Below are 14,551 nucleotides of genomic sequence, written 5' to 3'. Positions count from 1 at the left end.
AACTTAGTGAACATTAAAATGGATTATGGTACACAGCTGTGTACCTGAGCATTAATGCTCACCTGCCTTTTAGGTCATAGTTTATTATTATAATTACTCTCACTCTGCAGTGCGGAAGAACAAAAAGGTGCACATAAAATATGCAGGCCTGAGATATTTCTTAATTCAGACCTCCTCTGTGATTAAAAGCCTCCTTGTAAAAATGAGGAAAGGCGTAGCGCAATTTCTTGGCAAATTTGAGTGTATTAATATGGGGCTGTATGTTTTCTTGGAGCGCTAGCATCATTGCCCGGCACCGTGACATTCAGGCTTTGTATGTTCACTTTAAAGCTTGTATTGTTGTTGCACAGGCAATTCTGATCCAAGTCAATGTTTGATTTGCGTTACAATTTTCTCATTCAAACGAAGAACTAAATGGTCCAGCTCATTTATGGACCATTTGTGCCTCCTGTTACAGATGAATGCTCCAGTACAGACCAATCGTCGATGAATGTGCCTCAGATTGAGTAAAAGTAGCATGAAAGGCAATGGACCATTGCAAAAATCTGCAAGGGCGGCTTTACTGCAAGGTTGTTTTCCAACCAAAAACTCTCGGTCGCAGACGGTTTTCTCGCTCATTGTGAACTTTTTCCGGGAAGGCACGCGAGTACGACAAAACGACCTCTTCCCCCACTATTACTGTAGGGGGAGCCGCCTCGTACAACCCTCAGCCTTCGCTAGGTGGACAAGGCAGCCGTCGTTCGCAAGAAAAAAAAAGGGGGGGGGAGGGGTAGAGAAGCAAGAACGGAATGAGCGAGAAAAGCAAGTCGGGGATTGAGAGTTTTTGGTTGGAAAACAACCTTGCAGGAAAGCCGCCTTGCAGATTTTTGCAAATGGTCCATTGCATTCAGGACATAGCTATTCGTTTATTAGTTGTATGTAGCAGTGTGGGTAGAGCATTAGCGTAGTCTGGTTTGTGTAACTGTGGCAGGCTAGAATTTATAAATTTGTGCATTTTGGTATGAGTTAATTTGAAGCAATATTACTTGGTTATTCTTCTTTAGGTTATTGTTGTACCTTCTTATTTTTTGCACATGTTGGCTCGTGAACTTGAGAGTGTGCACACATTCCAGCCTTAAATCATGCTCAAGATTTTCTCTTTTTTTGCATTTGAGGAAGCATGACTGGGTTGAAAAAGAGCAAGGTCTAGCAGGCTTGATGATTAGTAGGCTACTTTGCAATGATGCTGGACCTGTGTAGGCTTCAAGGGTTCAGTTGCATTTGGCTTGATGCACGTGGAAAAATGCTTGTGTGACAGGTGTAAAGTATATGTGGATATTTTTAGCATATTAAGCTGTCGAAGTCACGTTTCTGCATTTGGGGCAAGGGTTTTGATAAATTTATTGTGGGTTAGTTGACAGTTTTATTTCATTATGATTGTGCAGTGACTTCTTGCCACTGTCAACTTGTGCCATAATTGATATCACTAATTTAGTGGCACTGTCATATGGAGTGCCTACACGTGCCAGCTACGTTCAAGTACTGCTTCATTATAGTTGTAAATTAACAGTGTTGTTTTCATTTGGCTGTCTAAATAGAAAAAGCTGCAGGTGCTTGTTACAGTACACGTAGTACAGCAGTACATTCACATTTCCTCTCGTAATTGGCTTAAGGTATATTGATGACCTCAGTCTATGACGTGCCATTGCCACATTTTGCCATACAATGAGCCCACCTGCTAGTAATCTTTTGCCACTTTACGAACGATTCTTGCTTACAGAGGATGGACAACAGACAGACAGACATAGAACTTTATTGGGTCCTGAGAAACGCTACTCTTAGAGCAACGACGCAGGCCGCTCCCACGTGGGGACGGGGAGGCCTAGCCTCACCGCCGCATCATGGGCTCTCTGGACAAGCCCGTAGTTGTGTAAAAACTCTGAACTTCGTAAGGCAGAATCCCAATCCTGTTTCTGTGAGCCGACTTAGGCCCCGTAACGAGGGGCAAACCGCCAGAGCATATGTTCAACGTTACTGATCTCCCCGCAGTCAGGGCAGCTAGACTCGAAAGCCTCTGAAGAGACGATGCTGAGGAAAGATAGACTAGGATAAGACCTAGTCTGTAGCAGTCTAAACGTGATGGCCTGAGGTCTAGACAACTCTGAGTGTTTAGGACGCTTTACTTACTTTCAATGAAGTCACTAAACACTACCAGTTGAGTAGGCGGTCTTTTCCTCCTCCGCACAGAGGATGGACAATGGGATATTTCTTAAAAGAAAAGAGATGGCATTAATCAATCTAATATCAACCCCTTTTATTTAATGGTATTTTAGATATAGTTTGGTGTCATATTGCTTACATTTTATTGTGTTAGAGCACATTACATGCATATTACATATAAAGCATATTACAGGCGATTCATATGAAATGATTGAGGACTTCAACTGAGAAAGTATTAAATTTAGGGTTAAAAGCTTAAAGGGGGTCATGAAGCACCCCTTGGCTTGTTGAAAAAACACATCCTGCGGAAAAGCTGACGACGGCTATGAACTGCTCTGTCAAAATATTACAGTCGTGCGCGCCGCGTAATGGCCACAAGCGGAGCGCGAAGTTGCCGTTTCCCCAGGCACCCTCTTTTCAAACAGAGGCCAGTTCTCACTCTCGTCGGTGGGCGGGGCGTCTGTCCGTTTACCGTTGCGGATCTGTCCCTTTACGTCGCAAGAGACATAGCATGCTTATTGGCCGATAGCCGACGTAAATCGAGAGCGGCGTTCGGATCAGATGCGCTTCTTGCTGCGGGGTGCCGCCACTTGCCGGCGCCGCACTCCTCAGTACACGGTACCCGCACTCGCGCAAGCGAATCACAGCGGGAGAGCGATCGCGTTTCATGATGCGCGCTGACGTAACTTCTTTCCCCCATGCCATCCCTCCCTGTCTAGCTTCCAGTGCGCTCGTCGGCACGAGAAAAGAGAGAAAGCGCTGGGAGCGTGCGCCAAACCCCCGTAACTCCGCTGATTCTTGACGGATTCGAGAATTTTTGCGGCAATCGATTCGGGAGGCAGTACACTCCGATACTGAGGTCATTAGATCATTACTTGGAAAAGTGGTTCATGACCCCTTCAATATGATGAGGACAGAGATAATGCACAGTAACATGACAGAAGAGAGAGAATTCACGATTGGAAATCAGTCGTTAGATTGTATACAAGGATATGTATATATTTAGGTCAGTTACTAACAGGGGAGCCAGATCACGGAGACTGCAGTTCGAACGTTAATTGTATCACACACGCTAGTTACTTCAGTGTTTCGGAAGATGCAGTGGGTGTACTTTGCAACAAGCAAGTAACTTTGCTTATATCAGTGCCATTCCTAGTAAGAATACATGTGTGAATGCCACTTTTAGCCTTAACACCCTTGCTCTATTCTTTGTGAACCTTGAAATTACGTTTTAACGCGATAGCGTTAAAGAGCTCGTATTGCAGAAATTGCGCTGTCGGCGTCGGGGCCGTTGGTTGTGAGCGAAAAATCATCATCATGTCCGTGACCGAAAAATCGAAAAAAGCTGCAAATAAAATAAATAATAAAAATGTTGGTCCCAATGAGAATCGAACCCAGGCCGTCTGCGTTGCAAGCAGGTGTTCTACCACACAGCCACGCCTCTGCTTGGAGCTGCACTGAAAGTAACTTTCGTGCTTCCCAAAAATACGCGTCCTGTATACAGGTGTCGCAGTACGAGATGTAATATCGCAGTAGTATTGCGTGGTACAAGTGTACATTGCCATAGGGCGTCACACCATGCCAATATCATAACGACTTCGTGGTTTAAAGACAGCCACCCATTACAAAAGGCGCACACATTAGTGCGCGTATTCCCTTAAGACCACGTAGTGGGTGCATCGCAACTTCGAAGAAGTTTTCTCGCGCATAATTGCTCCTGGTTTAAAGCATGCTACCCATTACATAAGGCACACGCCTTAGTGGGCGCATTCTGTTAAACCCTCGTAGTGTTCGAACTGCGCAGTAGGAACAGAATATCGCTATCCGCGTTCAGCTCTTAAAGGTGAAGCTTAAGCGTCCCCCAATTTTTGTTTCTGTAACAGCTATAGGAGTGGTTTGCAGCAACTTTTGACCTGTGTGTCTTCTAGGCGAGGGTATACTTTGAAAGTAGTACTCCTTATTTAATTAGAAGTTTTAAGTGCTATAGCAGATGACTAAAGCAGGTAGCAGATGCCAAGAAAAAGCCGCTGTGCACTTTTGAACTGTGTAATGGCATCTGTTGAAGCTTTTTGTTTGAGTAGTCCAAGCTGTGTTCCCGTTTATTTAGCAGTACTTTCTAGAGCTGTGAGAAGCTCAAGCAGTTGTCATTGAACAACCCTTGTTTGCATCGCGTACGCCTGTTTTGTAGAAGCCGCCCAATTGTGGTGCTAGCTGTTTAGTTTGAGATGTTTGTTGGGGCAAAGCAGTCCCTGCAGCACACCAAGTTCTCCGCCTTCCTTGCAGACCCTGTCACAGCTCGGGAATTGGACCAGATGTACCGTGACTGTTCCACACGAGTTGATGGCTTTGGGCAGGAGATCATGGGTATGCGAGCTCATGAGGATGCACTCATTTTTTTTTTGTTTATGCGAAGTGAGTTGTAGTGTAGGGCGCAGTGCAGTCTGAAACTGGGCCAACAGGCATTTCTCTTGAATTTTGTTGTTTAGCTTCGGGTACAGTCGAAACAGCATTTGGTTCTTGGTTATGCGTTGTAAGAAAGCATGAATATTAATGCATATTTGCTTGCTTCATTGATGCCGCAGGCAAGTCATTCCTTTTCCAAGCTTTATGTCATTTTACCATGCAGGCGAAATGCCTGTACGACTGTGATAACACCTTTAATTGGCCGTTTTGCAGTGAGGCTTTCTATAATGGCTGGCATTCTAGAAATGGTAGTGAGGCATCATTCTGCCTGTTGGGTAGCTTAAATCTTATTCAAGGACATATTGTAAAATTCTGAGCAACCCCCCCTTCCCCCTTTCCCCCAAGCAAGCTGAAACTACCGGCAAAGTGGAGTGAGGGCACCACCTCAGAATGCACCAAAATTGTATATGGCGGTGGCAACTTTTCCCACAAGAAAAAGACTGAGTGCACAAGGTTTCCGGTTTTCGTCCGTGGCGTGGCGCATTGCGACAATGACTGACAAACACAAGAAACAGAAAGGCAGTGCGATCAGACCACGGGAAACATGGCATGGAAGCACTTCTAATGATGAGCCCACACCAACGTAGCAGCTCTGGGCAACAGACATCGATCTCAAGGCCTTACTTTTGGCTGGCTACATGTGCCGTAATCGAATATACGTCATAGACGCCATCTTTGAATTGCAATTACAGATCTCGAAGGCCATGCTTTTGCTCGTGGCAACCTGAAATACATCATGGGTGTGGTGCGTCAAGTTTGGGGGTGTGATCTTAATATATGGGATATAAAAACAATCAAATTTTGAAAAATATAGAAAAATTTAAGGCAGGCCAGTGTTTCCTGAATGCGGTGCGTGATAAGGGTGCAGGGCAGGAAGGTGTGAGAAGGCTTCCCAGAACAGCATGGAAACTTGAAATTAGCAGTGGTATTGAAGGGGGCACTCGCTTGGAATGTTGGGGCAGTAGTGCCCCCCAGCCTCCTCCTCTGTATAATGACAGAGGGAAGCTGCTACCTCATGTACCTCGACGCACATACATCAGAGAGCTGTGTGTGATGGCCTTCATAACTTTTCGGAACAGAGGATGGACATGTGCTGAAGTTGAATGCATATTGTTAGCGTCAAGGATGGCTGGGCCGTAAAATAAAATACAGTAGAAAACGCAACGCACGGTTAAAAGGGAAAAGAGAAGTTTACATTTAATTATCAAAAACTTATTTACAACACAGAACTCATAACACAAAGTCTCATACGAATATTCGCTCAAATCGCACCGCTAACAACGCCCAACCGCTCTAATTGCTTGCACTTCGCAGACTCTTTTCGTCGCTCGCGCTTCTCTGTCTGTCTCGTCCTTTCCGCGCTTTTCGCTCTCTTTTTCCCGGCCACAGGTCTGAGCACACAAACCTGCACATTGACACAAACATGCATACACACACACGCACACAAATGGTTCCACTAAGTCGGAGTGTCTGGGCAACCGGCGACGACCAAATTCCACGCATTCGAAGAAACTTCGTGCCGAACGCCGTGCCGTGCACAAAGGCGCAAAGTGTCGTGTTTCACCTCCTTTTCCAGCGGCACTGATGTTGTCTCGAGCAATTCAAAGCCAGGCTCATCCTCTTGCATTCGAAACGGCAGAGTGCAGTAAAGTGGGGCTGCCTCCTTTATTCTGCCCCGGCGCCCCAAAGCAAAGGGAGGCTCACTGATCTCAGCAGCCCATAAACAAGGAAGAGGCCCCTTCCAGCGGTCAACGAGCACATGTACGACAGAACACTAAAAGAAAGGAATAAAACAAAACTCAAGGATGGGGAGCGGTCACGTACAATGTGCACGGGTCTAATGTCTGCACTTATGCATGAGCATGAGCAACAAGTGGAAAGCAAGTCTTGAAATGTTCACCAAGAAGTACCATTCCTCCTCCTGAAGTGCAGATGGGGAAGATTTGGATGGAAGGAATTAGGTGGATAGGGGAAGTCGGAATATGCTGGGGGATCATGTAAAAACAGGTGGAGAATAGCAACAGATGCAGTTCACACGGATCATGCCAAAGGCAGTTGAGTAGGGGTGGCCATTATATCCTTCATGAATATAGGTATATATATATCCTTTTGAATAAGGGCAACATTTGCCATGTCCTTCATGGAGACAAAGCATCCAGCCGAACTATCAGCACAAAATATTTTTGTTTTCTGATTGTTTGCTTATAGGCTTGAAGGCATTGACTATAACCATAAAGCACTCGATTCATTATGTAACAGGGGGTAGGCTTGAAGGAAGGTAGTTTGAGACACTTGAGGTCTTTAGTGTTATGGATATGGCATGTGCATACTGCTTGAATTAAGCCTTTGAATTCCTCTGTACACTTTTTCTCTGTAAAGTGCATTCGTTCGGGTTGGAAAAGCATTTCTTGTGCTTGTGACAGAGCGTCCTCCTTGCATGTTTCTCATCATGCAACACAAATTGGCCTGTCGCAGTTGCTGTGTGGCCTTTCAGTGGCTTCTCCCTAACTGAGTGGTTTCAATGATTGTTTCCATTCATTTGTGTTTTGCACAACAGGTATGCAGGACTTGAACAGCATGGCCATGGATGGAATGAATATGAAGGGCTACTGGGACCCAAAGGGAGGAGGGGGAGGTGACTGCTATGGGAACAGCCTTTCCAGTATGGGATGTGTGAGTGCTTTAAGCTTTTTTTTTTTCCTTTATGAACACACGCAGCATGTGCTGTGCACGCCAACAACAAAATTTGTTGTATGTTGTGTACGTGTCGGCAGCTATGTGTGTGTGTGTGCAGGTTGTCCTTGGGCATTGCTGTGCTGAGTTATGAATGGGGATGGTGGAACATTCTTTCTTTAAGTGCCCAATGTGTTATGCTACTAGCAGAATTCTAAAGGATAGACATGTGGTACTGGAAAAGTTTACTCACATTCTTTTGAACTCGTGCCTGAATTTTGACTTGTCATGCTGCGAATCTTGGTGTTACAGTAAAACCTCGGTGATACGATCACGGCTCATACGAATTTCGGGGTGAAAGGAATTTTCCTGTGGTCCAGGCCAAGCCCCATTACCCTGCAATGTAATGAAGTACGGTTGTTGCGAACCGATTTTCACCCCGCGACGTTTGATACGAACGTACACTAGTGTAAAGGTAGAAACAGGTGCTGCCCGCGCTGTCGTGGAATATGTGGAATCCACGTGCGGGCGCGGGAATACTGGCTGCGTAACCACCAGTGGTGCGTCGTTGCATCTGAGATTGTGCGCGCAAGTCTTGGAGTCCTTAATGCGCTTTCCTGTTTAGATTACAGATGGTGTTGGTATGGCACTTATTTTCTTTCTCTCTCTCTTTTTTCTTTCTGACGCGTCGACGCGTGCCGCTGTGCTCGAGGCAGCAGCGTCGTTGTACTGTGTTAACACGTGCCTACCACGTCGATGCAAGCCACGTCCTTGCAGTCAGGCGTTCTATGAAAGGGGGACAAGGACCGCAAGAAACGAAGCGGACGCTCTTGGTCTTGGCGAAGGTGCTAGACCTCGCTACGTACGCGTACACCTGCCAACTCCGATTTACACGGGAGACTCCCGAATTTTGAGCAAACCTCCCAATTGTGCGGGCACGGCCGTAAATCTCCCGAAAAACACCCCAAATACCACCGCGATAAGACAATAACAGCAACGAAGGGCAGTGGTTGTCAAATTTTCCGGCCTTCATCTATTGCGTGCAAAGCGCTTCCTAAAACACTTTTGCCTCAGTACTCTGGTGTCATGCGGAAGAGCGTACTAAGATTAGGAAGGGGGTTACTAGCGATCATGGGTCACAACACATCTGGTTCACTAATTATACACGTACGCACGCACGGTGTATTTATGGGTACAAGTATGATCGCTGACATCTAAAAGCTTTACTGGCAATCATTCAGAGGTGTTCATGACGTCGCTGCGGCCCTGAGAAACAATAAATCAAAACATATACCAACCTTCTTTTGTTGCATATTAATTTTCTATGTTTTCTGGTGATACGAATATTTTTGGTGACCCCGCGAGATTCGTATCACCGAGGTTTTACTGTATCAAGGAACACCACTGTGGCTGAGGCCTCGCTCTCTGCATTACTTTAAGTGCGCCGACAGGCCAGCCCAACTTATGCTAACAGTGTTAAGAACATGAAGGCCCCACAGTTAAAGTTTTTTAAACTGCTAGCACTAGCACATTTTTAAGTGTTCACTGACTTGTGCCTTGTGTACTGGCTTTATGCAGGGAATTTCAACCCAGCAGCAGCATCAGCAGCACCGACCAAAATCCTGTGATGTCCCTGGAATCAAGTCAGTTTGCTATAGAAAACATTATATATTTCTCTAAATGGTAGCCTTGAGGGTAGGAATGGCAATGCATGTTCATCTAATGTGGTTGTTTTGTCTGGTGTCTACTGTAGAAGTACAGAGCACAGTATAGAGCACTGTTAATACATCTTTTATGGTATCACAGATAAAGAGCACGTGATACAGGAAATATTAAGATCTGACGCGGCAATATTGCTGGGGAAACAATATGCTGCTCTCAGAAGAATCAATTGAAGTTGCATAGGAAGCCATCAAACTAAAGAAACCTGCTCAGTAAAGCTTGATACAGTCGACGACCGATAATTCGGACTCCACGGGGAACGTAAATAAATCCGAATTATCGAATGTCCGAAAAAACGAATGCGTCAGAAAAAAAACTTTTACTGACACTTCAGGGTCCCGGTGGCCGAAAAAAGTTGTCAATGCGTTGCTGCCCGGACTTCCGCTTACGTGCAACCAAGTCCGCCTGTATCTCCGCCAGTGTCATGTGATCCCTGTACGATGACGAGCTGGTTTCGTTCGTGAAGGCAACGCGTCTGTGCGGCGCACTTGGCGGTCGCACAAAGAGGCAGCATGAATGGCGGCGCGGCGCGTTTGGGTTCTCGCCTATCAAATGCATGCACTACGCATGCAACTGCCCCAGGCCACGTGCACTATCGAGCAGTTGACTGAAGATGCTTATCGTAAGGCTTGTCAGCGATTGAGCCGCACTGGCGTGTTTGCCACCTGCCGCCATCACGCCTCCGTGCATTTCCACTGCTTATCCGCAAAGACATCGCTGCACGGCGCCGTGATAGCGGCCCCTTTGAATTTCCGGTCCGCTTCACCCCATAACACTTCGGCATCGCGACAAAACTGACTTTCGGACTCTGCTATTGTCGTAAACAGGTCGACTCGCGAAAGCACTGGTTCGAACCTACGAGATGATAGACGCGGCAGAGGTGGGGGCTTCAATTATTGCCTTTCGGACCTGCAATTTGGGCAGAAAGTCCGAACAATCGGACGCCGAAAGGTTCTAGCGTCCGAAATTTCCGACTGTTCTTGACCATTGATGTCTATGGGGCTGGTGACGGTGCCGCGAAAACGTCCGAATTTTCGAGCATGTCCGGAAAATCGGGCGTCCGAAAAATCGGCGTTGACTGTATCTGCCGCGTTTCGTTGTCGTCGGCGCGGCCTTCGGGGCTGGCTGTGAGGGCACCGTTGGCGCCATTTAACTCAGATCGTTTGAGATAGCAGAGCGTAAAATAAAGCAAGTCCCAAGATAAAAATGAACGCGCGCGCAGAACGCTCTACCGCAGACGCATTCGACAGAATGGCGGCGATAGCAGCGCAGCGCGGGGATACAGGAACCGGAATATAGGATGTTCGCGATGTCGATACGATTTCCCATAGTTGACCAGTGCCTCCAAGATCGGCATTTCCAATTAGAAATTTCTGAGGCATAACGTAGCGATCGAAATAAAGCCTCATAGATCACCAATTAGCTTTCGTTTTGATCTCTGAGGCCATACTTTGTATGGCATGGGTGCCGGAGGAGATAATGGCTGGCGATTCGGCATGCGCGACAGCCTCGGACAGGGTCCGGATTATCGAATGTAGATCTCGCAGCTGTCCGAAATATCGGTCGTCTTTACACATAACTTCTATGGGATCATCGGTGGTGCCGCGCGACTGTCCGAATTACCTAGCATGTCCGAATTATCGGTGTCCGATTTATCGGTCGGCGACTGTATTATTGCTGTCTGGTTGTTAGATTAGACGTCAAACACTTTTATGGAGCGCTTGTACTGATCAATAATGCTTTATGAAGCTTTAATGAGGAGAGTGAGAGGATTCGAGGGTCTTGATTGAGGTTAACCACAACCACACGAAGAAACAGTGTACTAAGAAAAAGTGGGAACAATGAGAGGTACTCTTAGTTAGGGTAGACTGAATTCCAGGGAACTTAGCTTTAGCTGAGCTATTGTATGAGATGAGCAGGCTGAGTAATTATGTAAAATAAATGTAGTAAACACTGTAAAGAAAGAAATACATATGCGAACAATATTATGCCAAATTTCCAGAAGTTATTTCCACTTGCACCGTGTTAGTTCTGTCCACCTGTCCTGTTACGACGTGGTGTGAACGTGGGCATTGTCTTGCAGTATTTACCTGCCCCAAGACGAGAGTGGGGACGGGACAGCGTTGGCATCCAGTCCCGGTGCAGCCGGTGGGCCTCCTCAGGGTGCAGGGGGACCCAACGCAGGAAGCCTTCAGGCACCCCCCATGGGCAACGGCAATACGGGATCGCTGCCCGACCTGACCAGCCTGCACTTCCCACCACCTCTGGCGACCCCGCTTGACCCCTCGGAGGAGCTTGCTCATCAGCAGCAGGGAGCCAGCCCGGGGCCGCCGTCCCTGCCGCCCCTACATCCCGGTCAGAGCCCTGCCTCTGCGGCGCTTGACAGTGCGAGGCTTCTGGTGCAGTCGGCTTACACTAACCAGGCATTCGTGATTCGAATCCGTTGCTTTACTTGTGTGGAAGCCCAGTTTCTGAATAAGGGTAAAGGGCAGGTGGAAGGAAATGTGCACCAAAAAAGACTGCCGAGAATGAAACAGCAGAAAATGAGTGGTGGAAAAGGGGAGGTGGTTATCGGAGGCTGAACCTGTGTGAACCTTCAGTACTGTTAGGTATACCTGGTATTATGCGAGAACAATATTTACAATAAAGGCCACCCACGAGGTTTGGGCATTGCAAACGAACAAGCATGGTGCTTAGATAGGTCAGTAGTGATCGTGTGTGCAGAATATGACGTGCCTTTGCGGTGCGAGGAAGGTTTAAATGTTTAAACATAAGGTAGCACACGTGCTCTCTTTTGTGGGCGATGTATTTAGACAGAGTTTGGAAGCCACACACACACACACACATGCCTATATAACAGGCGCTTCTTGGAATGACACTGACCACGGACTTTCAATTTGGTTTTTCATCCACTGTGGATTGTGCAATGTCACAATAACAAACTTGCCGTGATGCAAAATAGAAAAAAAGAGAAGGAAAATAAAAGGGGGGGGGGGCTCATCATGTAAAGTGCATTTTCTCACCTCCAAAAGTAGGGAGAGTGCAGAGTCCACATGCTTTGTGAATGCTAGCTGAGGCAAGGGGAGAGAGTGTCCACATTGGTAGTGAAGCCTGCTGTATCCTAATTTGTCCAATTTATTCTAACTTCTCGAATAATGAAACAATTAGAAAATCTTGTGGTGAAACACTCCCTACAATTTCCAACGTGTAAGGAAGAACTTCAGTGGGGTGTGGTGAGGGGCCCTGTATACAGTGTACATCTGTTAACTTCACTTTAGAGTAGAGCTGTGCGAATAGCAAAATTTTGGGTGCGAAGCGAATTCGAATAATAAAGATTGAGTGCGAATCGAATCGAATAATTTTCGAATATTTCTCAAACATTTTTCGAATAATTCGAAGTGAAATTACAGAAAAAGTTGCAGAGAATCCCTAAGTATGTTCTTGTGAGATAGCAACATGAAAGTGTTTCTTTTTGCTAGGTTGATGAAGCACTGATGGGGTCATATTTCATAGTTGCCTTTCTTATCAAGAATGAGGCAATGTAGAGGCCGAATTGTATTTATGTACATGATTTGGTGCAACCAAAGTGTTGCCGACAACACTTTACACGTGATAGGCAGAGATGCCATTTCCTCAGCCTCTCCTCCTCTTTCAAGTTCTGTGGAAGCCCAACTGATGTGGCAGACAAGGGTGTGCTCCCTTCAAGTCCGGAGTTCCAAATCTGCCTCGTAGACGTCGATATATAAGAACATCTGAAATTTTGGATGCTAAAAAGCTTTGGCGTTCGATTTTTCGGACTTCGTGCCCAAATTTCAGGTCCAAAACAGCATTAATTGAGCCTCCAACTCTGCCACGTCTTTCATCTCCATATTGGAACCAGCGTTTTCTTGAGTTAATAAATTTGCGACCGCAGCGGAGCTTGAAAGGCAGCTTTGCCGCAATACGGGGGTGTGAGGAGGTGAAGCATATTGAAAATCTAGGGACCACTTCCAATCAGACGTTGAGTCCCAGGGGTGTAGCCAAGGGGGGGGGGGGGGGGTTGGGGGGGTTCAAACCCCCACGAAATTTTTCAGTTTTGCTTGCGTATATATACACGCACACATACAAACGCACGCACGAACATACATAAAGTATGGTTGAACCCCCCCGAAAAAAATTTCTGGCTACGCCCCTGACGTTGACTGTCTCTTGCCCAAGTTCGACCGTAACGGAGCTTGAAAGGCAGCTTTGCCGCAATACCTGGGTGTAATGAGGTGAAGCATATTGAAAATTTAGGGACCACTTTTAATCGGATGTTGACTGCGTCTTGGCAAAGTTCGACCGTAACGGAGCTTGAAAGGCAGCTTTGCCGCAATACAGGGGGTGATGAGGTGAAGCATACTGAAAAATCTAGGGACCACTTCAAAACGAACGTTGACCGCGTCTTGGCTATGTTCGACCGTAACGGAGCTTAAAAGGCAGCTTTGCCGCAATTCAGGGGTGTGATGAGGTGAAGCATACTGAAAATCTAGGGACCACTTCTAATCGGACGTTGACCGTGTCTTGGCTATGTTCGACCGTACCGGGGTTTGAAAGGCAGCTTTGCCGCAATACGAGAGTGTAATGAGGTGAAGCATATTGAAAATCTGAAGGGGTCATTTTCAATCGGACGTTGACTGCATTTGTCTTTGGGAAGTTCGAATAGTTCGAATAGTAAAATTTCAGTGCGAATCGAATCGAATAGCAAACACTATTCGAAAAATATTCGAAATTTCGAATATTCGCACACCCCTACTTTATAGCTGTGTGAATAGCAAAATTTTAGGTGCGAAGCGAATTCGAATATTGAAGTGTGAGTGCGAATCGAATCGAATATTTTTCTAATATTTCTCGAATATTTCTAGAATATTTTTCTAATACTTGAAGTGAAATTGCAGAAAAATAGTTAGAGAGGATTCCTAAGCACACTCTTATGAGATAGCAACATGAAAGTGTTTCTTTTCGCTAGGTTGATGAAGCACTGGTGGGGTGGTGTTTCATAGTTGCTTTATCAAGAATGAGGCAATGTAGAGGCTGAATTCTATTTATGTACATGATTTGGTGCCACCAAAGTTTTGCCAACGACACTTTACACGTGATAGGCAAAGATGCCATTTCCTCAGCCTCTCCTCCTCTTTCAACTTCTGTGGAAGCCCAACTGATGTGGCGGACAAGGGTGTGCTCCCTTCAAGTCCGGAGTTCCAAATCTGCCTCGTAGACGTCGATATACAAGAACATCTAAAATTTTGGATGCTAAAAAGCTTCGGCTTCCGATTTTTCAGACTTCCTGCCCAAATTTCAGGTCCAAAACAGCATTAATTGAGCCCCCACCTCTGCCACATCTTTCATCTCCATGTTGGAACCAGCGTTTTGTCGAGTTGGTACATTTGCGACCGTAGCAGAGCTTGAAAGGCAGCTTTGTCGCACTACCGGGGTGTGACGAGGTGAAGCATATGGAAAATCTAGGGACAACTTC

General features: G+C 46.2%; 1 protein-coding gene across 1 annotated transcript in view; it reads left to right on the top strand.

The window, feature by feature from the left end:
- The window catches only part of LOC119388378 (CREB-regulated transcription coactivator 1), a gene marked incomplete in the record, with an annotated part of 40,852 nt that overhangs the window by 1,136 nt on the left and 25,165 nt on the right, over window positions 1–14,551 (top strand). Inside the window, 4 exon segments of the mRNA XM_049413930.1 lie at window positions 4,483–4,563; window positions 7,220–7,335; window positions 8,914–8,978; window positions 11,141–11,442. Of these exon segments, the coding sequence (XP_049269887.1) occupies window positions 4,483–4,563; window positions 7,220–7,335; window positions 8,914–8,978; window positions 11,141–11,442 (564 nt within the window).

This window comes from Rhipicephalus sanguineus, chromosome 3, assembly GCF_013339695.2.
Source record: "Rhipicephalus sanguineus isolate Rsan-2018 chromosome 3, BIME_Rsan_1.4, whole genome shotgun sequence".
Lineage (NCBI taxonomy): Eukaryota > Metazoa > Arthropoda > Arachnida > Ixodida > Ixodidae > Rhipicephalus > Rhipicephalus sanguineus.
The sequence above is the reverse complement of the archived record's forward strand: the minus strand, read 5'-3'. Positions and strand labels throughout refer to the sequence as shown.